Below are 22,384 nucleotides of genomic sequence, written 5' to 3'. Positions count from 1 at the left end.
CAGCTGAATTAACTATAACTCAGTACTATTTTTTTTTTAACATTGAGCTAAAATATTTACATCTTTATCTAAAACCTTGCTGTGCAAGGCACTGACTGATTAGGCATAAACTTATGTTTTAAGATTTGACCAAATAGCTAAATCTTCATTATTTTTCAAGACAGAATGATCTTAGTTTACAAATGTGGTTTGAAAGGAATACTAGGCCTTTAATAGTTCATTTTATGACCTCCACCAGTACTTTCCCTCCTTATATTAAAGTATTTTCTGTTTGTCTGCACCTTTATTTTCATTAGATTTTTAAAAACTAAACCTAACACCAAGTTTTGTGTGCGTATGGTTTACTGTGAGTACGCAAACGTTACTGCACAAGTAAAAAAAGAAAAAAGTCAGAACCCATGCAGTGTTTCATCTGAATACATATTTATTAGATAAATATTAGGATGTCACATCATCTAACTACATACAGATTTGCAAGACTAAAAATCACAATGTTCTTCTGACCAGTTTAGAATAATATGAAATGATTGTACACAGAATGTACAAAAAAAAACCAAATAGACAATTGCCACGAGTGCCAATCACATCAGATTGTACCTTTATAGCACATTTGCCAAATTCCATAAAAATTACAAATTTGAAAAAAATTTCTTTTTTCTTTTTTTTGTACAAACTGTAAATTCAGAGACAAGCCAGCTGAAGCTCAGTGTCTCCAAGTCCCAATTTCTTTACCTCAAAAGGTTGTAATCATTTTGTAGCACCTTTAGAAAGTACACAGGTAATAGTGAAATACACAGAGGTTTGAGATTACGCAGAGCAAAAAAAAAAAAAAAAAAAAAAAAATCATCTTTTTCTCTTCTTGAACCCCCGCCACACACAGAGGGTTACATAAAGTATCTTACAGAAATAACAGGCATGGTTAGAGAGGCAATCAAACACAGACGGATTTTCCCAACTCGATGTCTGACAGGAGGATGCAAGCTTTACAAATTCTAAATACACTATGCACACTCCCACCGGAGAAAATGAATACATTTCTGTTAACTTGTCTCTATTTGTCATTTACACTATGTACAGAAAAGATGCCTCACACCACCCCAACCCCCCCGAATCTTCGACCCCGTCCTCCACTTCTAATGTTTTATTTTACAATATTTAACCATCGTCTCTTTGACTTTCTCAACTTAATTATTCGACGTCGGCGAACAGGAAGTACAAACCGTGCTGCAAAAAAGTACTGGATGTGATTCTGTGAAAGGCTTTTTTTTCTACACACTATGTAGGGAAAGAAAACATCCCAGTGCGGCAGTGCATCGTCTTTAACAAAGCAGTAATATAAACAACATCTGAATCTGTGTCATATGCAGGCAGAATATTTGAAATCCATCGTTTGAAGTGCATACGGCCGTGGAAACCCAATCAAACTTGGCTGTCAAAAAATAAACAAAAACATTGGACGAAAATAGCTTCAATCGATTAAAAGAATGTGATGAAAACGCAAATTTTTGTAAGCATGGATATCAAAGACTCATTCACTTTTTTTTTGTACATTCTTACTTTAAATAAAAACGTTGAGGTCACTCATTTAAAGAATTTTATGATAAAATAATTTGGAAAAATTTGGACCTCTGAGCTGCAGATAGACAAAAAAAAACATTTTAAGGTGATTTTTCTTTACAACACACACATACATACATACATACATACATACATACATACATACACACACACACATATATATATGTAAATAAAATAAAAGTAACTCAGCTCTTTCTTTGCTTTTGCTGATGAGTTGTCGCAGGGTTATGGAAAAAAAAGCTGTACACAATTACAATGCTGGATTGATTTTCAGGGCTTGTGTGTGTTTTTCGGTGTGTGTGTGAGAGTGTGTGCGGACCTTGACGGGGACACAGTACCGTGAATATTAACAGCTACAGCACTGTACAGGGTTTCCACAGAGGGTATATACACAACAAATGTGGGAACACAGTCATGTCATGCACAATTTTTTTTTTTTTTTCCTCGTTTAAATCTAAAGAGATGCAGTTCAACAGCGACAACATGATAAAAGGAAGTTGTATAACACGTCTTTAGGGTGCTTTTACACAAAATGGAAACTCAAAGGATCTGATTGACTACGATGTGGGGACACGCAGGTCAAACGCGCACAAAAAGTGATGGAGTTGAGACCAAATACTAAATACAAAGACAGCCGCTCGAGCACATTTGGCTCGAACGCAGACAACAGGGGCCGTTGGCACACTCGCACTTGTGGTCAACAAACGGTGCAGAATTCAGAGAGGAAGAGGAAAACGAGACGAGAGACGGCTTTCTCTCCTTCCTACTTGCTGTTTTTCTTCCCGTTTCTGTCTCTCCCCCTTGTCTTTCACGTATGCTCATAAGCAAACAGTAAAAACATGTAAACACACACACAAACACACACAAACATTGCATAATGTGCTCTCACTTCCTCTGTCAACACTCGAGCAGCCTGTCCATCAGTGCTCTGATTTTGATGAGTTCCAGTTATTCCATCCTCTCTCTCTCTCTCTCTCTCTCTCTCTCTCTCTCTCTTTCTCTCTCTCTCTCACACACACACACACACACACACACACACACACACACACACACACACTGGGAAGTCTGGGGGCCAGAGGCATGCGCCAAAGATTTGGAAGAACAAATTTTCTAAAGGATAAAAACACTCTGACAACACAATGGTTTCTCCCTTCGACTCATCTTTTGTCAAAAGGAAAATTTTATGTATATATTTGTAGAAAAAACAAACAAAAAAGAAAGCTACAACACCAGGCTCCCGTCTCCTCTGTGTTGTTAGGTCTGATTATAGCTGCACAGTTTTCAGTTGAAAAGTCACAAACATCATATATGTTTCTATACACGTATAAGTGTATACGATATATATCTATATTTTCACTTTAGTGCCCACCAACATGACTACAAATGGTGCGTTTTGAGCCAGAGGCGGTGGAAACTGGTGTGTGGAATCTTTACACAAAACTAAAAAAAAAACAAGTCGGGGGAGTGCAGGGTTGAAGGGCCGTCCCGCTTCCTTCTTTGGAGTTCCCAAACGGCGGCGCTCCTGAAACACGCACCGTCTGCCCGAGAAACAGCTCGAGTGCCTGTCTGTGTGCGCGAGTCGTTCGAAGGGTCTGACAGGAAGTGGACGGACAGCTGAGCACGACGGCTCCTCCGGGTGCAGGAAGGTTTGTGTGGGGGCGGGGAGGGGCAGGTTTTAGGGGTGAGATCAGGAAGGACTAGTTGTTCTCAAAAAGGGAGAGCAGGTCATCGTTGCTGTTGGCGGGGAGGTCGGGAGGGTCCAAGTATGAGAGTAGCTCCTCTGGATTGGCCAGGTCTGGAAGCAGCTGTGGATGAGAAAAAAAGCAGGAAGAGATGAGACAAAGTCAAGCCAGAGCAGAGATAAACATCCGTACAGAAGGTCCGTTTTCAAAGGCCGATTCTGGTGCTGAGCTTTGAAAATCAAGGCAGCTGATAGATGAATTATTTGCTGGTTATTTTTTAGCCACACAAAATCCAATTTCACCAGTTTCAATTTAAGTTTCTAAATTTTAATAAATAAAGTCTTACAATTTCCCTGATAAATACAACTGTGGTTAAAATAAAGTAGCAATGAGTGTAATGACACTCGCTACCCACAGATTCGACTGCCTTTTAACCAGCTTGGTACGCTCAGCTATGGCCAATACAAATGATTTAAAATGGCAATAATTGCTCTAATTAATCGGCCAAATGATCAGTCTGTCTACCACTGACTGCTACAGCTCCTCAGAGGCGATTTGAAAGTCAAACACAATCAGAGCACACAGCAAAGAGATGAAGAGCAGCTTCAGCGGACAATGCTAGCAGGTTAACAGGTAGCTTCTGGCACCCCAAGCAGACACACTTACATCCAGGGAGGGTTCGGGCATATCCTGGGCTCCCTGACCCAGCTGCCCATCTGAGGAGGGGTTAAAGTTCAGATCGCCGTGCGGGTGACTGTTCTGCCCAGGATGCTGCGGCTGCGGCTGAGGCTGCGGCTGCGGCTGGCGAGGCGGCTGCGACGACTGCCCACTGTGATGCAAAGGCTGCCCTGACTGGCCGCTGTGATGCAAGGGCGGCCCTGTTTGGCTGCCGGGGTGAGGAGACGCATGCAAGCTCTGCTGCATGGAGTTATGGGACTGATCTGAATGGGACATCTGCAGGTGCGAGACGCAAAACAGAAAGCGAGAGAGTGAAAAAAGGAGGGAAAAGGTACAGTGTGAGACACAGAGGAGAGCGTGTTAAGGAGAAGAGGCGGGGAAAGGGGGATGAGTTCCAGTGTGAAAGACTATGGAACGGGCCTTCTTAATGGAAGCTGTGATCGGCAGACGTGCAGCTGCGACATTTTACGGTGGCAGAAGCATGTGAGCGTGACTGAGCACACATGCTGGCTGGAAGCACAGGCTGCACCGTGTTCAGATAACAAATCTGTGGTTTCACTTTGACACACTTTGTCTGAGAGCTCTCTCCTTCTAACTTGGAAACAAAACTACCCTACAGGACTAATGAAGCAGCAGACTTGCATGTCAGAACAAGCAGAATCGCAGTTCAGGCAAACTTGACACATAAAACACAGCGTTGCTGTTTGTTATGGCGAGTTAAAGCCACTCACTGTATCGTTCATGCTGTGGCTCAGGGGCTTGTCCTGGGAGAGGAGACCACCAGGTCCATCAGGAGGGTGGGACAGCTGAGGGCCATGGATGAAATCATTTATCGGAGGACCCCCTCCACCTCCTCCTCCAACCCCACCACCACCAGAGGGGTTCCCGTTGGGAAAGTCAAAGCCCCCCTGGCTGTGGTAGCTGTTGCCTTAAGATAGAAAAGAGAAAACACTGATTAACCTTTCTGACTTGTTTGATACATCCCGGCTGTACAAATTTTTTGTTTTGTTTTAATACCAGCCTGTAAAAAGGCTTGATTTTACTGTAGATATCTAAAACTTTCCACTTTGTTTCTGCAGATTAATGTGAGTCAGAGTTGTGACATTTTAAAACAGCGTTCACTTGTTTCTTTGTTTAAAGCATTAAAACATGTCTGTTGTTCCTGCTGTAAGAAGGCACACAGGTTTTTATGTTGACTTTTTATTACCTGCTCCGGGGTATTCTCCCCCATTGCCGCTAGGATGCTGACTAGGGTGAGGATGGTAGGGACTTGGACCCGGTCCGGGGCCAGGTCCAGGTCCTGGGCCCGAACCAGGCCCTAACTGAGCGATCATCTCCATCACATTGGGCATGGTCATCTGACTCGGGCTCATGGTCTTAAAGCGTTTGGCCAGCGGTCCGTCAGGGTCCTCTTTGATGTGCAGCTCAGACTTGATGGGAACAGGTCTCCAGCTGCATGTAGGGTCGATGGTGACCTCCTCAAACTCAGAACTACAGAAGGAGACAATAAATGATGTTTTAGTTTGAAACCCAAATGACTCAAACTCATGGTTCTGTTGAGGAGAAGGCAAAAAGGAAACTTACTTTTGGATGGCGTTAAGAATTCCCCACATGAACTGGTCCACTTCCAGGCCTTCTAATAATGCTGTTTTACTAAAGGGAGATAAAATACAATCAGTTAGGCTCATTCCTAATAATAATAATAATCTCATTTTACACCTTTAAAAGAAAAAGCTTCACTTACTTGCACACAGGACACCTCCATGTCCCCCTCTCACAGTTGAGCTGCAAGTAGGACTCCAGATCGAAGCACTGAAGAAGGCGACATCGTGAAGCCTCGTTAGAATGTTGTACCTTCTTTCATCACTTTTAGCTGCTGTTTAAAGCTGAAACGTACCTGCACATGTTTGCAGTCGTGCCCCCGAGCAGGTAGCTGGATGCGTCGGAAGGTAATGGGACATTTCAGCGACACTTTAATGGCTGTCTGCTCCACGCCGTCCTCTCCGTTAAGGGTGGTGTTGCCCGCCGACGCAGCCACGCTGCTGAAGTTCCTCTTTACTGAGGATGGAAACATTTTGCGCAACAGTCACAGGTGTTCTCCGACAACGTTTTAAAGCACCGAGATAAACTGAAGCAGGTGTGAGCTTACGGAATTATAATTTACACATTAACCACACTGAGAGGCATAAAAAGGAGGCGTACTCTTGGTGATGCAGTGCTCTGCGGGAAGGAGCCTCTTCTTTAGGAGCCCCTGGAGGACGGAGCGCACAGATGGCCTGTGGACCAGCTGAAGCACAAACAGGTGGGACTGCGAAGCAACGCGAGAGCAGAAAAAATTAGCAGAGTTAGCACAGACACCCTTATTGTTTGTCTAATCTGCAAATAATACTTGAATTAAATTCAGCCGTCTGCACCGATCTGGAAGTATGTACTCACACAGCAACAGGCGGTGACCGTGATTTGGATGGTGTTCCTCCCAGGTTGGCAGACGTGCTTCAGGTGCAGCGGTTTGTGGGAGGTTTTGTTGTCGCCCCTCTCGATGGTGAGGGGTGTGGCGTTGACACTGACTTGGACCGAGGCGGGCCAGTTTGTGTTCATCTGCCTGTCTTCATGATGGTAGCATTTAAACTGCAGCTCAAGGTCTGACCTGGAGGAGGTAAAACACACTGTGTTATAGATAACTGAGCTTTAGCTAGCCTTTCGTTTCTTTTGTCTTCAACAACTCAATATCAGTCATACAGCACTAAGCATTCACACTGCATTTTAGCAGAAAAGGCTATTTTTATAGCTTTTAGATGAGTTTCTTTTTTAAAGTGCTGAAGTGGTGGTTCTACCTCCACATGAGGGTCTGGTGGACAGACGGTCGCAGGTGGAAGACGTGGTTGCTGACAGCCAGGTTGTGCTCCAGGCGGAAGGGTTCTAGCACCACTCCGTCTCTGACTGGAAACGTCAGGCGCAGCTCCTCATTGGGGTTATCTGGAGAAGATGAATTACAGCGTTTCAACCAGAACAGGCAAAGTCATAAAATAAATGAAAAAAAAAGGAAAGGAAAAAAGCCCAAGGACAGACACGTGTGTCATGTGAACATGAACTGAATTTGTTTTTTAGGAGCTGCTCGCTGACTCACTTGGAGGGGGCGGAAGTGCTGTCATGTTTGGTTTCATGTCAGGTGGAAACGGCGGCTTCACATCCTGGTTTGGCGACAGATACGGAGGAATACTACTTCCAGGGGTCATAGGAGGTGTGGGATTTCCAGGGACGGGGGAGTGCGGGTAATTGCCAGGCCTCGGAGGCTGTGAAAACCAGTAAAATTGCAACTGTGAAAACATCTGCTGAATTACAATACACAAACATGACTGGCTCAAATGATACAGTTGAATCTGGGGACAGGAAGTGCAAACGTACCCCATTGCCTTGGTTGTAGGAGTATCCACCTCCAGAGAAGTTGGTGTTCTGACCATTGAAGGGCTCTTGCTGTGGGAGAAATCAAAAAGCAATGACTATTTGGTATAATTTCTTATGTTCCCAGGCACATATTTATTAGTTCCTTTCAAAGCGTGTAGTTTTATAGTTACATAGTTTGGAACACAGACCTTGTAGTACTGGCCCATGGGCATACCAGGAGGGTACTGTCCTTGGCCTTGCTGCACTGGCATCCTCTGGCTGGGGTAGTTGGGGGAGGGCAGTGGCCTGGGGGCATTTGATGTGGGGTACTGCCCTTGCTGAGGCTGGAACTGGCTGTTTGGCCCATACTGCTGACCCCCGTAACTCCCCTTTATAAAAGAAATGGTAAAAGAAACCTCAACATTAAATACAACAAAAACACACAATTTTCAGATTGTTTCAAGAGTTTGATCATTCCACTGACCTCCCCAGGATACGGCCTCTTCATCCCCTGAATGGGCATGCCCTGTCGAGTCCCCCCAGGATAACCTTGCTGAGGCATCCTTTGGCTGTGAGCTCCAAAAGGTGTCATGCCAGGGGTTCGAGCCTGGCTCATACCCATCGGAGGCCCACTCATATTGGGGTTGCTCATGGCGGATCCCATACTGGCTGGATTCATACTTCCCGGGGGGCCTCGAGGGCCTGACTGATTCATAAACTGGCTGTTGTAGGCTGGAGTGGGGCCCATTTGGAACGATGGACACATCTGGGGGAAACAAAAGGTTTAGGTGTTAAATACAAAGTGTTCCCATACATATATGCCAAGTGCTTACAACTCTATTAGCAGGGGTGGTCTGTACCTGTCCATACTGGTTCATATCTTTATTCTGCGTTTCTTGCAGAGCTGCCACCGTGGCCGTTGCTGTGGCCGTCGCCGTGGCAGCAGCAGCAGCAACGGCTGCAGCTGCAGCAGCAGCAGCTGGTGGAGTGAAGTCACCAGGAGGACGTGTGTGGGTGGTCATTCCCATACCTCCAGGTGGAGCGTTTGGGCCTCCAGAAAAACTAAAAGATAACAAAATGTAGGTTTCACTATAAGAACTTTGTTTGTTTTGTTTTTTTGCCCCAGTGTAAGAGCAGTGACATGGCTATTGTTTGACTAATTAGATCTACTTGTAGGCCCCACCTCTTAGATTCAACAAAAAAGGGAAAAAGAAAAAGAAAACTTAAGAAGTTTGTCTTCAGGGCTTTTTGACTGAAAGGAATCTAGCATAAAATGTTTTGGAAGTTAGGTGAGCAGCAAAAAACCTGAAAATCGGAAGTGGAAAGTGTTCTCAGCAAACAAGGAACCTTCACTCAAAAGACCATAATTTTTATTCTGTATGAAGCTAAACAAAATACCAACTTTTTATTTTTAGTTTTTAGTGACAACTTGATAAGATTTAATCAAGAAAACTGCTGGAATATGTTTTTCAAAAAGTGGTTTGAGTTGAAAAAGATCCATTCACAGAGGTTACCACATGTTAGAAGGCCTTCCTGCCATCTGGCAGAAGGTCCTGAAGGCAGACCCATTCCATGAGGTGTAAACACAAATGCAAACCTGCACGTTACTCCATGACATAAGTCAACAGCAATGTGCCTCTAAGTGGTTTTAAATGTGAAATGTCTGTTACATCTGTTACTTTTCCAAATGTGGCTTTGCAGTCTTCTGTATATGCCATCATTTATTCCATTCCTAGCAGGAACAGCATAATTGGCCTTTGACACATTCATTCAATATAAATTACTCGATTTAGTCTCTTACCTTCCGCTGTATCCTCCAGGGCCGCCAGGGTAGCCAGGCCTGCCGTACATGCTCTGCTGCATGTACGACTGGTTGGAACCTCCTTTGTTTGGAAACTGCTGCTGCTGAGCGTTGAACTGAGGGGAACTGAGCCCTGCTGCGCTGGCAGACATACCCGATCCCATCGGGTTTCCCCCGGGATTCATGTGGTTATTGCTGTTCGCCATGGGGTTGCACAACACCTACAAAAAAACATAAAAAACAACACATCGTAAAGGTGGGGGAAAGTACATCAGGTTAGTAAAACAAAGCAGAGCAGCGAGGGTGCTTTTAATGACACAAACGTACCTGACTCTGTGACGTATTGGTCACGCCCCACACTGTTGTAACAACAGACAATGACCCAGGAGGCTGGTTAGTGTTTTGTTGCCAGGGGACTGAGTCATAGGGAAAGGATCCATCACTGCAAAGCAGATCAAAACACATGTGCCTCATGTCACGTTAAGTTGGGACTTCTTCCTGTCTGTGACTGGCATTTTCACTTTTAAATAACCCAAGATATCAACTGATGGTTGCAGAGAGAAAACTAACGATGATAAATCCTTAGCTGTTGAGAAGTATTTGAATATAATCAATTAGCTTGAAGCTGGATTTTTCTTTTTTTTTTGCACTCCAACTTAAAACAAATTGCGAGATAAAACATGAGAGGCTGAAACGTCAAATAAACAAGCTACAATCCTCTTGGGGAGAGACAAGTGGCCAGTGGAGTGTTTTTGGAGAGAGGCTTGTTTTCACTCAGTGGTTAGCTCTTGGAATGGATGACATGTTTAATACTTCCTCATAAAGGCACAACCCCCCCCCCNNNCCCCCACACACACACACACACACACACACACACACAAGATCCTCAGCAGAGGCAAACAGAACTCTTGGCTAATTCCAAGATCTTTCTTCGAGAGGAAAAAGAAAAGGCACGAGCACACAATGATCCCCTAAAACATGACTTCACATCTCCACTGCTTTGTCTCGCCACCTCAAACCACTTCTCAGAACACACATTTTCATTTAAAAAAAAAAGAAAAAAATCATAATTTTGAGCCTAATTTGCACACATATAATCATCCCTTGCTGGCTTTTTTACAGATGCCCGCTTTCCGTCTTTTTTAAAATTTCTGTGTACTTTGTTCACCTGACAGGACACGTCTCACACATGTGACTGACCTGTGTGTGAGGCCGGGCTTCATGCTGTTCATGCTGGGCTGCATGGGGACTTTTCCCTGCGGTTCGTTCTGCCTGTTCTTCTGGTGACGCAGCAGGAGGAGACGGCCCAGCTCCTCGCACCACGACGACAGCAGAGCTGCCAGGAAAAGACAATAACATACACGCACACATGCACAAGTGTTAGCCTCCTCTGTTTGAATGCTACCTGTTCAGGTTTCATTAGGTCCATGTTTATGTAAATGATCACACAAAAATCAAACAGTTTTTTTTTTAATGTCAGCCTCAAAGGCTATGTTTACCCTGTTAGGAGTCACTGAGCGTAGTTCTGTGCTTGTTTTAAAAACCTACAGAGGGCAGCATAAAGCAACAGAATGGATGTTGATCATCTGCCAGTGTGTATTTCTAAAGCGTTATCCATCCTGTCATATCTACCTGCAGTGAGAAATCAATCTGCAGTAGCTCCGAGTTCTTCTGCCACAGAGAGGTAGAAATGTAGCGTGGGAGTCAGACAGAGACCGAATGACTGGGGTTACCGATAAGATCAATGTAGGAAGTAAGAAACTGATATCTCCACTGTCCTTCGCTTCCTCTGTTCAGCATCACCACTTCACTCTCAACCACGTCTACTCATATCACCAACGTGTACTCACACTGTGAAACAGTATACACATTTTTTGGTACTCTTGTCAATAATTGGACAATTTTTCTGTATTTTATTTTATATAAATGCTAATTAACTTGTCTTATTTAAACATTATTTTCCTTGGCAGTAAAAAACTGTTTTATCAAGGATCTACTTAACAAAACAAAACCGGTCAACGTGATCAACACTTTACTGAAAAATTGAACATAAAAGCGGACTAGTTGGTCTGTTGGATACTTAAGTTGGTCATTCTTTTTCCCCCCATATTTTAAATTATCAGCAATCATAAACATCAGCTACACTTGCACCAACTAAACCAATGAGACAAGAACACGTTGAACCTTTAAAACACTTGACATTTACATTTTGTCAACGAACGTCCCACGTCAGAGAATCCTTTCATGGCAGGGTCCATTTTTGAGTACAACACCAGCAACATTGTATTTACTAGGAGAACTTCATTGATATAATTCAGAGCTATTTATATTTAACTGTATTCATAGGAAATGTTACTTTTAGAGAGAAAACATACGTTGGAATTGGATTCATTGCAAGTCTTCAATAAATTCTAACACATGTACTGTAAGAATGTGGACACCACCAGGGATAAATCAAAGACACTTCCTGTTTTTTTTTGTCCCCACCCCTTCATCTTCACCCCCGTTTTTCAAAATCTAGTAATATCGGTATGGGCCATTTAAAAAAACCTTCGTCATTTGGCATCTACTCATAAGGTCCATTAAAATCTCATCCAAACTAACTAAAAATAAAAGTGCAATTTCAAACTCAAGATATGTACAATTAAAGCTATTGTTTTTATTTGACTAGTGACTATTTATTCAAAATACAAAACAGAAGAGGGGTGCAGGTGGGAAAAAAAAATGGGGAAGGAATGAAGAGCGAAAGAGAGCAACAGAGATGTTTTCTTCTAGAGGGCGGAGAGAGCCAAGCCTCCTAGTTAAAGTGGAATTATTCCACCCTGCCATTACTGAGAGCTTATCTCCCCACTAAATCACCACCTCCACACAGAGGGATTGTCTCCACAACAGGCAACCCACCATTTAGACCTAAAACTCAGTTGTGTTGAGGACAAGATGCAGGGACGGAGAACCGAGGAGATTCGGTGGCATCACGTTACTGAATCTGCCAAGGTCTGAAATCAATCATAAGAGTGTTAAGAGTTCGCTCTGAGCATTGTGCTTATTTACCAAGCTTATTAAAGTGAACAAAATCCTTTTCTCACCTTGAAGTGATTTGTGGTAAAACCTCTACCAACACTATCAAACATAGACAACTACACTACAATACTAGGCTCTATACTTTAAACGAAAGCCCCTTTAATATATGCAGCAAGGCCAAATTTCTCTCATTTTCTTTAATTTTCTTAACAACTTTAAACACCCGTCGAAAGTCATCGTTCTGAAATCGTCTTAACTAAGTGGTTTGTTAATGTCATTAGCTAAAAAGACGAGAAGCTGATGCCGAGAGCTCAGACAATCGGCCAACAAAAACACGAGAACACAAAGTCGAGGTCTCAGTCTAATTACGCCTCTCTTTCATCTTTTCATTTATTCCCCTTTCGTTTACGTTAAAGCTTTACTGTTCATTCAAATGCTCCATAATGACGGCGCTAAGAGCAGCCCAATGAAGACGAGCCAAAGTCAACCACTCACAGGCGTTTTGTTCATGCCTGTTTTACCTCTATACCGTCTTTTCTTTTCAAAGCTTCCACTGTTGAGTAAAACTTTGCAAAGACTGTCAACATTTATTCTGTAAGTTTGATTTACATCACAAAAATTAGACGGTTAGATTTTTTTGAGAAATAATACAGTGAATTCATTCTTTGTCATCACAAGCAGTTTTAATGCTAAAATTGGATATTTATATTATCTCTGCAGAGCATAGCTGCTGGTTGAAAACGCAGTGGCTAAATTCTCCTCCTTTAGACATTAAGAACTACAAGCTAAGGCATCAAAGTGAATTAATGGTTTCCTAAGAAAACAAAATATGTTAAAGACTTATACCAAACCAAACTAATGTTTTAAATGCCTGACTAAAAATACTGTTTTTCTTCTGACAGACTGCAGTCACTTATAAGCTTCTGCAGCTCATCTAAAAGCCGCTGCATTGTACTGAGGCTGCTTTCAGTGGATTCTCTGACACCGAACATCTCTTCGACAAGTGGTCTGCTCCTCTGTCCTGCTCTGCTGTGCCATCAGGACATAAGCTGACATTCTCAGGAAGTGCTCCTGGATCCCTCGCCAACCAGCTCCATTTCTTAGAAGCTAGAGCTTTTAATTGAGTATTGCCCTGTAATGACATATGGGACATATGGGTCCTCCGTGCTCGGGCTGTATTTAATGCCGTGTGGCTTACTGACAGCAGGAGCTCTGGCTCATTCTCGCCTCACCTCGGCCCCTCTGGGAGGAGCCGAGAGAGAGAAAGTAAGCCCTGGCAACAGGTTGCCCGGCCCAATAACTAATGACAGAGTGTTAGCACAAGTCCTTTTTTACAAGGAAACCCAAATGCTAATTACATTGAACTCTGATAGGGCTGTGTGTGTGGTAAAAGCCTTCTGCTGCTGAGCAAATCATTCGCCAGAGAAATCACGACAGTACAGCACTTCCAAATGTGTGCGACTCGATATAAATCAGTTAGCTGCATCGTGGCGAGCCGACTTTCTTATTGAGCACCTAACGGGCTTTAATGTGAAGCTACACAAGCATGAAGCCAGCAGAGGAGGAGTGTTACTGTGTTGGATGGTTCCAAAGTGTGAATCTTTGTTCACAAGTTGGTGATAACTTTCCAAGAGAAAGAAAACACACACACACAAAGAGAACCAGATTTTCTTTTTTTTCTCCTCAGCATGTCCCAAATGTCCGTACTATATTTCAACACAGCTTTTTTTCCCTCTTCACATACTTTAAGAAAAACACCAACTGAACGGCAAACATACTGATGCAAACACTGGTATGTGACTAGTTTTATACCCTGTCAGTTTCACAAACAACGAGCTGAAATTTGCTGTCGTAGTAGCTGAGAGTCCTCCCCAACACAAGCTCCAAGAACTAACAGATCTAGCCATTAAATCTTGGCATACAAGTTGGTAGATGATAAGCACTCCTTCAATTTTTATTGACATCTTTGCCAAACAACCATAAACTATTAATATAAATATATTATTTACGTAATGTTTTTTTTTTTTTCAATCAGCAGATGTTTTTAACGGTTCTTTCAACGATAGTACTCAAAGAACCCGTGATGTTAGCTGTGTTAGACTAAGTATATCATTAAAGGAAGCAAACAGCAACAAAACAAGATTGTTTCACATCTTACTGAAACTGCAAAGGCAGCGTGTTAGTTTAGGCAGGTTTCAGAAGAGTAATCTGGAGCGGCATCTCTTTTCTAAGTATTTTTTTTTTTCCATTTTCCGAGGAACAAATATTCACTGCATGCACAGTGCACTTGTTTGCTCTTAAGGGTGCAGTTTAAGCCATGATTCTGCACTTTCACACCATAATACTGATGAGACATCAGTCACTAACTCACACAGCAGCTGAGGGACTTAGTTTCTCCTCTCAAAGTTTATTTGGTCTCAAAGGAATAGCAAGAACAAACAATGCTGAACAAGCATATTATATTTGTAAAATACTATAAAGTAAAATGAGATAAAGTGCTCTTTTATAGCAATTTACTTCTATGCTTCTGCTCTCTTGATGCTGATAATGACAAGCACAAGGAGGCACAGTTATGCCTAGTAAGGTTTGCAAAAAAAACAAAAAAAAAGCTCAGTTGTGCTAATTGTGGTTAGTTTAATCGTTTTAATACCCAGGTGGAATGTAAAGCCCTGCTTTATTATCTTTCATCCTCGTTTCAAGTCTAGCAAACCTGTCACTCTTCACGGCAGGTGGAATCAGACATGTTCATAATAACACAAACAAAGAAACTACTACATAAAAAAAAAATTACAAGTTCTGAGCATGAACACTGCAGCACCAGACAAAGAAGCCTTCTGAGACAATGTGTGGGATGATAAAGAAGCAATTCATGAGCGATATTACGAAGGAGGGGTCTGTACAACACTGGCAGGTAGGCCTGTGCTGTGTGGGCACAAAATATTATGCAGAGGGAGAATATGAAAGGGATTTAAAGATCCTTTGAAATTAAAAAATAAAGTCATGCTTTTTTTTTGCCTTTTTTTTTGCTGAAGTGTAATGGAAGCCGTTTAAGCAGTCAATGAGATCCCCCCCTTCCTGCCCCCTCTCTCTCTGTAAAGCCAACTTCTTCTCGGAGAGGAGCATATCAAATGGGCTTTAGTCTCAACAGCTCGGAGGCAGAGCTACTCAAACATGCCCCGCAGAGAGAAAAGCTCTGTCAGAAATCACACTTTGCCATAACCAGCTTGTCCAAATCAGAATCTTCCGAATCGGAGGCTCTCGCTTGTTCTTTTTTTTTTTTTTTTGAGTTGCTTTTCATTTGACGGACGTTTCAATTTTCCAAAACTTGTTAATTTTGCAGCAGAAGAAGCAGAGCTCTTTTCACTTCTATCTGATTCGACAGGATTCCATCCACAACTTCTGATATGAAGACACAGAGATGGGGATGGAGAGGGGGAGCATGAATGAAGAGATGCAAGACTGAGGACAGGTAAACATGGCGTCCTCTCCAAGACATGTAGGGGAGGGGGTGGGGGGGCATGGTAAAAAATAAACAATAATGCTGCAGCCCAGAAGGGAGGGTAAAGCTCTACCTGAGTCACTCTGACATCTCCTGCAGGTGCTGGTTTCTGTGGGGTTCAAATTGCACATTTTTAAATGGGGCAGAGGTAGAAGAAGAAGCAGAAACACCAAACATAAAGCAGTGTCATGGCTCGTTCTGGTCAGAGGTGCAAAATGTGGGTGCTCTGGTGGCAAATGGAGGGCAATTTTTGGTCACATGTGGTCACTAAAAGCTACAAATTCTGTTTACAATATATATTATGTGAGTTTATACATTGTTCAACTGAAACTATACAAAGACAAACATCTTGCTTATTATTTATTACAGTTTTTAAATAGTTTTCTTGTGTGCCATTTAAAACCCCAATTCCCCCAAAAAGTTGCTACAATGTGTAAAAGGTAAATAAAAACAGAAAGCAATGATTTGCAGATCTCATAAACCCATATTTTATTCACAATGTAAACATGTAAAATGTTTAAAGTAAGAAATTGTAGTTTTTAAGGAAAAAAATTGAATGGTTTGAAGTTTATGGCAGCAAGACATTTCAAAAAGAATTGGGACAAGGGCAACAAAAGGCTGTAACAGTAAGTGGTATTAATAAGAAACTTTTGGAGGAACATTTTGCAACTAATTATGTTAGTTGGCAACAGGTCAGACAGAGAAATGGGCATAAAGAGGATGAATCTATCAGAAGTAAAGATGGACAGAGGTTCACCGGTTTATGAAAACCTGTGTCTAAACATAGTGGAATAATTTCAGAATAATGTTCCTCAACAGAAAATTGGGAAGATTTTGAATCTCCCATCATCTACAGTTCATAATACTGTCAAAATATTTCAAGAATCTGGAGAAACAGTTCAAAGGTCTGCCTCTCTGATGGTATGGGGGTGCATTAGTGCCTATGGCATGGGCAGCTTACACATCTGGAACCCTAACCCTAACCCAATTCAAAACATTTAACGTGTCATGAAACAGAAAATCCAGCAAAGATGACTCAGGACTGTTCAACAGCTAGAAACCTAAGTCAGACAAGAATGGGACAATATTCTCAAAAACCTCAAAAAGGTGCTCTCCTCAGTTCCTAGATGTTTACAGGCTGTTGTTAAAAGAAGAAGAGATGCTTCACAGTGGGAAACATGGTTTTGTCCTGACTTTAATGAGATGTGTTGCTGCCATCAAATTTAAAATTACCATTGTTTATTTTCCTACAAATGGTACAGTTTCCTAGTTTAAACATTTGATGTTTACTATATTCCATTGTGAATAAAATATGGATTAATGAGATTTGTAAATCACTGCATTCTGCTTTTATTTACATTTTACACAATGTCCCAATTCTGTCGCAGTTGGGGTTGTTCTCTCATCCTGTGTGTGGTCATACAAAGTATCATATAAATCTAAAACAATGAAAAGTGTTTGCACAATTATTCATTTAGAAATGCAAGTTTAGTCATAATTTCTATTAGAATTTCAAGCAACATTTCTTAAATTAGTCAAGAGTTTTTTTTTTAATTTATTTATTGCGCTGGATCCATATGGTCTGAAATCCACAAGATTGGATTCTTTAACGGGATAAAACTCACAAGTAAATGTCTCAGTGGTTGATAAACTACTTAATTAAAACATTATCAAATACATGTAATCGTTTTCGCTCTATACACTTCACAGGTTTAGCATATCTTTTGTTTTAATGGTTGGTTGAGCACCCTGATGTAAGGAAATGACACATGAGGGATGTGAGATCTCTGTCAGAGGCTCCTTGACTCATCATCCTCTCGTAGTCTCGAAATCTGCATCTGGCAACCGTCACAACAATCCCACATGCTAACAATTCAAATGAAATACGGCGAGCAAACATGAATGCGAACAGCGGCGTGGCTATGAGGCACAAACACAGAAATAAAACTCCTACAACAATGTAAATATGGAGGCTAAAGTATGCGTTAAGCACACAACGCTTTTACAGCAAAACTCCTCACGTTGAGAGAACGAACGGCTCTTATCAGCCAGGTGCAGCTCTCCCCACCACTGGAGGGAAACTAGTAAATATCACACGCTTTATTATAACCAGACAACTACTTGGCTCACAATAACTCCTTCATCTCAATCTGCTGCTGCTTCAACGAACCAATCAGGTGAAAAAAAAAAAAAATTCTGAGACTTTTTCTTTAAAAATATATTTTAAAAAATGGGAAATTCTAGCTGGTGCCTTTTAACATGTTGATTTCTTAAAACGTGGTCTGGGCAAAAATGTGAGCAATGATGTCACTGCCTGTGTGTGTGTTTGTCTGTTTGTTTGTTAGCAAAATATCTCATGAACCAGTGGACATATTTTAATGAAACTCTTAGAAGTTAATAATTGGATAAACATCTACAACTGATCACCTTTTAGGGTTAACCTCAATCAAGATGGCTAACTGACCTTAACAAACACAAAAATATCTATGACTTAGTCAATTTTATAGATATTTAATATAAATTCGATGAGCTAAAAGCTGAGAGTCATTTTCAACACATTGTCTCAGCGCTAAAAGCATCTCATCTCATGAAACATTGGACACATTTTAAATAAACTTCTAGACTAAATTTGAAAATCTTCAAAATGTTTTTTAAAAGCGCGAGTCCTGCTGTGCAGCCAGAGTATCTGAGAGCTCCTCCCTCGTTGTTATCAACACGAGTCATCAGTTTGTACTACAAATTCCTTCCTCATTTTTTTGAGCAACAACTCCAACACACAAACTACTCTCGGCCACTAGCTTCTGAAGAGAGGAAAATGGGGGTGGACGGGTGCAAGGAACGGCAATGATTCACAGAAAAAAAAAAAAAAGAAGTACCAAACTGCAGAAAAACAAACACAAAATCCGAAGCCAAATGTCACCAATGAGTCACTAAACAGTCTGATGGGAAGTACTCAGAGTGCAGTCATGGCAGGTCGCAAGACTGTGTGGAGCTACGAGCGTAGGAGGGGAAAGGAGGAAGGTTAAAGCGAGGGGGAGGAGGAGAGGCAGCGCGTGGCTGTGACAGTGAGGATGCAGATGGTGTCAGTGGTTTTCACCTTGCACAGGCTAACAGGAAGTGCTGCAGCTCTGAGGCAGCTCGCTGGAAGTCAGACTGGGCTGTTCCCCGCATGGGTCAGCTGAAGACTGTCTGCCTGAGCTGGTCGCTAATGAACTTGTCCGTTTGTATTTACAGCCCAAATGTCTTTTTTAGTCATTGTGTGAATGCTGATTCAGTTTTTACACAACTGGTTTCCTGTTAATTCCTTCTCTGCATGTTTTTTTGCACTTTTAACTACTTTCGGATACTTTGTGCCATTTTACCCGTTCATACATTCAGCTCATTCAGGAGATGGGTGCTTTGACCTTTGATTTTTGTTACTTTTCTACATCTCAAAATATTTAACTTGTTTCACAAATATTTTCCCCATAGAAACTCATATTAGTTTCACTTAAATGTCTTCAGAAACATTGTTGTCTTTGAAATCTGCTTCAGCACACTTGCTCTATTTTTGTCATATTATGCTGCTTTTAGCTACAGTTCTGTTACTTTTAGCGTTTAACCCACCTTTTGCTACTTTCACCTTCTAGCTAGCATTCAGAAACCTTTTAGCTTTTACCTAGCATTTTGCTACTTTTAGCTTTCAATTAGCCTTTTATTACTTTTAGTATTTGACTAGACTTTTCCTACTTTTAGTTCTTAGCTCCCCTTTTGTAGATTTTAGCTAGTATTTTGCCACTTTTAGCTAGTATTTTACTACTTTTAGCTAGTGTTTTGGTACTTTTGGATTATTTTTTTTTGGCTTTTAGATAATGCTTTGCTCCTCTTAGCTAGTGTTCCTCTTCCTTGAAGAATTCAGCTTCAGCTTCTTCAACAAATTTCAGCACAGTCATTCAGCACTCAGTATTCCCGCTGTATTTCAGCAGCAAATGAAGTTTCTCTAGTTCAAACTGTTTTCCTTCACAAGGCAGACGTTTGCACAGGGATGGAGGGAGGGAAGAACATCAAAACATTTTACTGAACATCACAGGAAAACTCAAAAGAGAAATGAAGTCGGCCTGCCTGATCTAACTGCGCAGTCTTTCCAACCCCTCCTCCTCATCCCCCTGTTTTTCCCATAATGAGTGGACAGGCAGACAGGCTCTGGCTCTGAGCAGAGGGTGAACATTAAAAAAAAGGAATCCACTGAGGAAAAGTGGGTCATCTTCTCCTGATGGAAAAGAAACACCCAGCAACACTTGCATGAACATGAGCTCTCCCCATGTTTTTGGCATAATTATAGAAAACAAACCCACCGTGTGTGTGCTCCTGTTCTTTAATCCGAACAGAAAGGACCTCAAAACCACAAAAAGAAAAAGAATAATGCAAACTCAATTAAAGGCCTACAATTCCCTGAAGGAATGCATATTGCCCACCATCTTTCATGCCAGAGTTTTAGATAAAAACTCTTGTGCTGAGAAGCTGTTGTGGTCAAACCTTGAAGATAATGTTATGTATGTGCTGTGAATGACTCTCATCTACTACCAAATTATTTTTTACAAATAGTTAATAGTTTTTTTTTTTAAATAAAGTTCTTATGTAATCTGTTAGAGCTCAGAATATGTTTTAGGAATCAGTCCCAGCTACCACCACACCATTTTAAACTTAACATCTGTAATATTGTTATAGCAGTTTTTAATTTTTTTACAAAGGTTAGTTGGCTGTGGCAGCCATTTTGAATCAGTTAAACTCAAAATTTGAACCAGTTGTAGCTGTAACAACACACAAATTTATTCAGGATGCACGGCCCATAAAGATAATAACAAAGCTGGGTTTGAAATGAATACTTCTGCATTGTTTTGGGCTGATTAAAAAACAGTTCTGCTTCATTTGCTAATCATTCAAACGGCGTCATCTCAGACCGAAAACACACTCAGATATGACGCTACTCTGCAAAGACACGCGTGTGTGCCGTAGTAGCACTCAAAGACACTTTCTCACACTTACCCAAAGCTGAGCAAAGCTGCACATTTCATCTAATTCCCTTCATAGCGCAGAGGAAAAGACTCAGTTGTCACAGATGCTCCCGCAGAGGCCAACTCTCAAAGCTTTTTTCTGCTTCCAAGCCTCCTGCCAGCACCTTCCTCTCACTCTGCACACATCCCTCACTCTGCTCACTCTTTCTTTCTTACTTCCTCTCTCGCTCTCTCTCTCTTTCTCTCTCTCTCCACCCTTGCTCTCTGATCCGTCTGTTTCCCCCTGTCCAGTGTCTGCACAATGCACATCAATTATTCAGAGGCAGTCTCCCAGTTTCTCCAACTTATCCAATCAGAACGGGACTCCGCACTAATGGGCTCCTGCTGTATACCTGCTGCCGGCTCCAACACACTCCGGAGACAGCGGGAGGGATGGAGGGAAACAGACAGAGGGGAGCAGCGGAGGAAGCCGAGGAGGCGGGAGGAAGAGATAAAGACAGACAGCCAACGCAGACAAACAGGAGATTGAGAAGATATTCGAGGGCTTCTCACCTTTTGTTGTAATTGATGGGTTCGGTCTAGCTCTCCATTTCCTTGTTTCTCTAAGCTGCTACAGAGGGAAGCGCACATGCGTAATCCAGCAACGCAACTGCTATTTGTCAAAGAAGGGCAAAGAAAACCAAACAACAAAAAAAAAAACCAAAAAAACCGGCAGGCTCAGTTTGCAAACTTGCATAAATGGGTGGAGCTAAATATGCTGTGCAGGCTGGCTGGAAGCCAAAACATGAGAGAGAGGAAGTGGGAGAGGAAGAAAAATCAATCTATTCAAAGACAGACAAGTTGTGAGTTTTCTAACCTATCACAGAAGACGGGGAGACAGAGAAGGGGGGTAACATTTGACAGCATCCCTTTTGTCTTCATCAAAAGCCACTTTGGAAATCCAAACAGCATGATCAGAAAAAAACAGAAAATCTGAGTCAGGAAGCAGATTGATGGCGAGTCTGACTTGCCTGCCACCTCGTCCCGACCCAAACCAACCTGACAGCACGACCATGAGAGAGCAGAAACGTCATGTCAGCAGGGGGAAGTTTTCTTTATAAGTGGCCTTTTGTGAAGTGCACTCAGTCATCAAGAGTTTCAAGCAGAAAAAATACACCCACTCACGACCGAGGCTTTCTTGGACAGAGATATAACTTTAACAGGGTGTGTCAAAAGTCCCTGAGGACAGGGGGCGATTATGGAGGTGGGTGGGAGGGTGCCTGTTGAGGTGTGGGTGCCAGATCAGTCAACCGAGGACAAAGGGAGGATTTAAATGATTTGCTCATCGTTTCTTCTACAAGAACAAAGTGATCTGGGCTAGGATTACAAGTGCAGGCACAGTTAAAAAAAAAAAAGAATTTGCCTTCAATTCTGTAAAACAAACTCATTAAAAAGTAAGTGACAGAGGACCCAGTGCAGCCACCCTAATAAGAACCATCCCGGGAGATTTAGTTAAAGTCAAAAAGAAAGAAAAATAAAATTCCCAGTGAAGTTCTGAAGGTAGATTTGGGTTGCAGAGGGGTTTCATCATCTGAAGCACGCCACAGGAGAGTGTCAGAGGAAAAGGACTGCCTGCTAAATATAAACCCTGTTTCCCCTTAATAATTCAGCGCACTGCTCTTACTCAGCAGTAATTAAATATAAAAGTCTGTAAGGTTGATTGGATACAATCAAAGGATGCCCGCACCTTTCTCCAGCTTGAAGTTTG

At 42.0% G+C, this 22,384-nt stretch overlaps 1 protein-coding gene across 6 annotated transcripts in view; it reads right to left on the bottom strand.

Annotated features, from left to right (window-relative positions):
* Positions 1-658: 658 nt before the first annotated feature.
* Positions 659-22,384, bottom strand: part of zmiz1a (zinc finger, MIZ-type containing 1a) — a 100,169-nt gene continuing 78,443 nt past the window's right edge. For 2 of the 6 annotated variants that reach the window (XM_017431068.3, XM_037973527.1), the window contains 19 exons: positions 15,717-15,752; positions 10,324-10,459; positions 9,451-9,565; positions 9,124-9,344; positions 8,183-8,384; positions 7,807-8,088; positions 7,532-7,711; positions 7,344-7,412; positions 7,066-7,231; positions 6,773-6,914; positions 6,375-6,585; positions 6,141-6,246; positions 5,836-5,996; positions 5,683-5,750; positions 5,523-5,591; positions 5,146-5,429; positions 4,670-4,866; positions 3,927-4,214; positions 659-3,383 (listed from right to left, as the gene is read on the bottom strand). In XM_017431068.3, the coding sequence (XP_017286557.1) occupies positions 3,276-3,383; positions 3,927-4,214; positions 4,670-4,866; positions 5,146-5,429; positions 5,523-5,591; positions 5,683-5,750; positions 5,836-5,996; positions 6,141-6,246; positions 6,375-6,585; positions 6,773-6,914; positions 7,066-7,231; positions 7,344-7,412; positions 7,532-7,711; positions 7,807-8,088; positions 8,183-8,384; positions 9,124-9,344; positions 9,451-9,565; positions 10,324-10,459; positions 15,717-15,752 (3,041 nt within the window). In that variant the 3' untranslated portion in view covers positions 659-3,275. Of the gene's footprint in view, positions 3,384-3,926; positions 4,215-4,669; positions 4,867-5,145; positions 5,430-5,522; positions 5,592-5,682; positions 5,751-5,835; positions 5,997-6,140; positions 6,247-6,374; positions 6,586-6,772; positions 6,915-7,065; positions 7,232-7,343; positions 7,413-7,531; positions 7,712-7,806; positions 8,089-8,182; positions 8,385-9,123; positions 9,345-9,450; positions 9,566-10,323; positions 10,460-15,716; positions 15,753-20,668; positions 21,057-21,189; positions 21,296-22,384 lie in introns of those variants that run through there. The other 4 variants (XM_017431103.3, XM_017431093.3, XM_017431084.3 and 1 more) reach the window with 4 other exon arrangements.

This window comes from Kryptolebias marmoratus, linkage group LG22 (assembly GCF_001649575.2).
Source record: "Kryptolebias marmoratus isolate JLee-2015 linkage group LG22, ASM164957v2, whole genome shotgun sequence".
Classification (NCBI taxonomy): Eukaryota; Metazoa; Chordata; class Actinopteri; order Cyprinodontiformes; family Rivulidae; genus Kryptolebias; species Kryptolebias marmoratus.
Note: the sequence above shows the minus strand (reverse complement) of the source record. Positions and strands in the feature narration are given on the sequence as shown.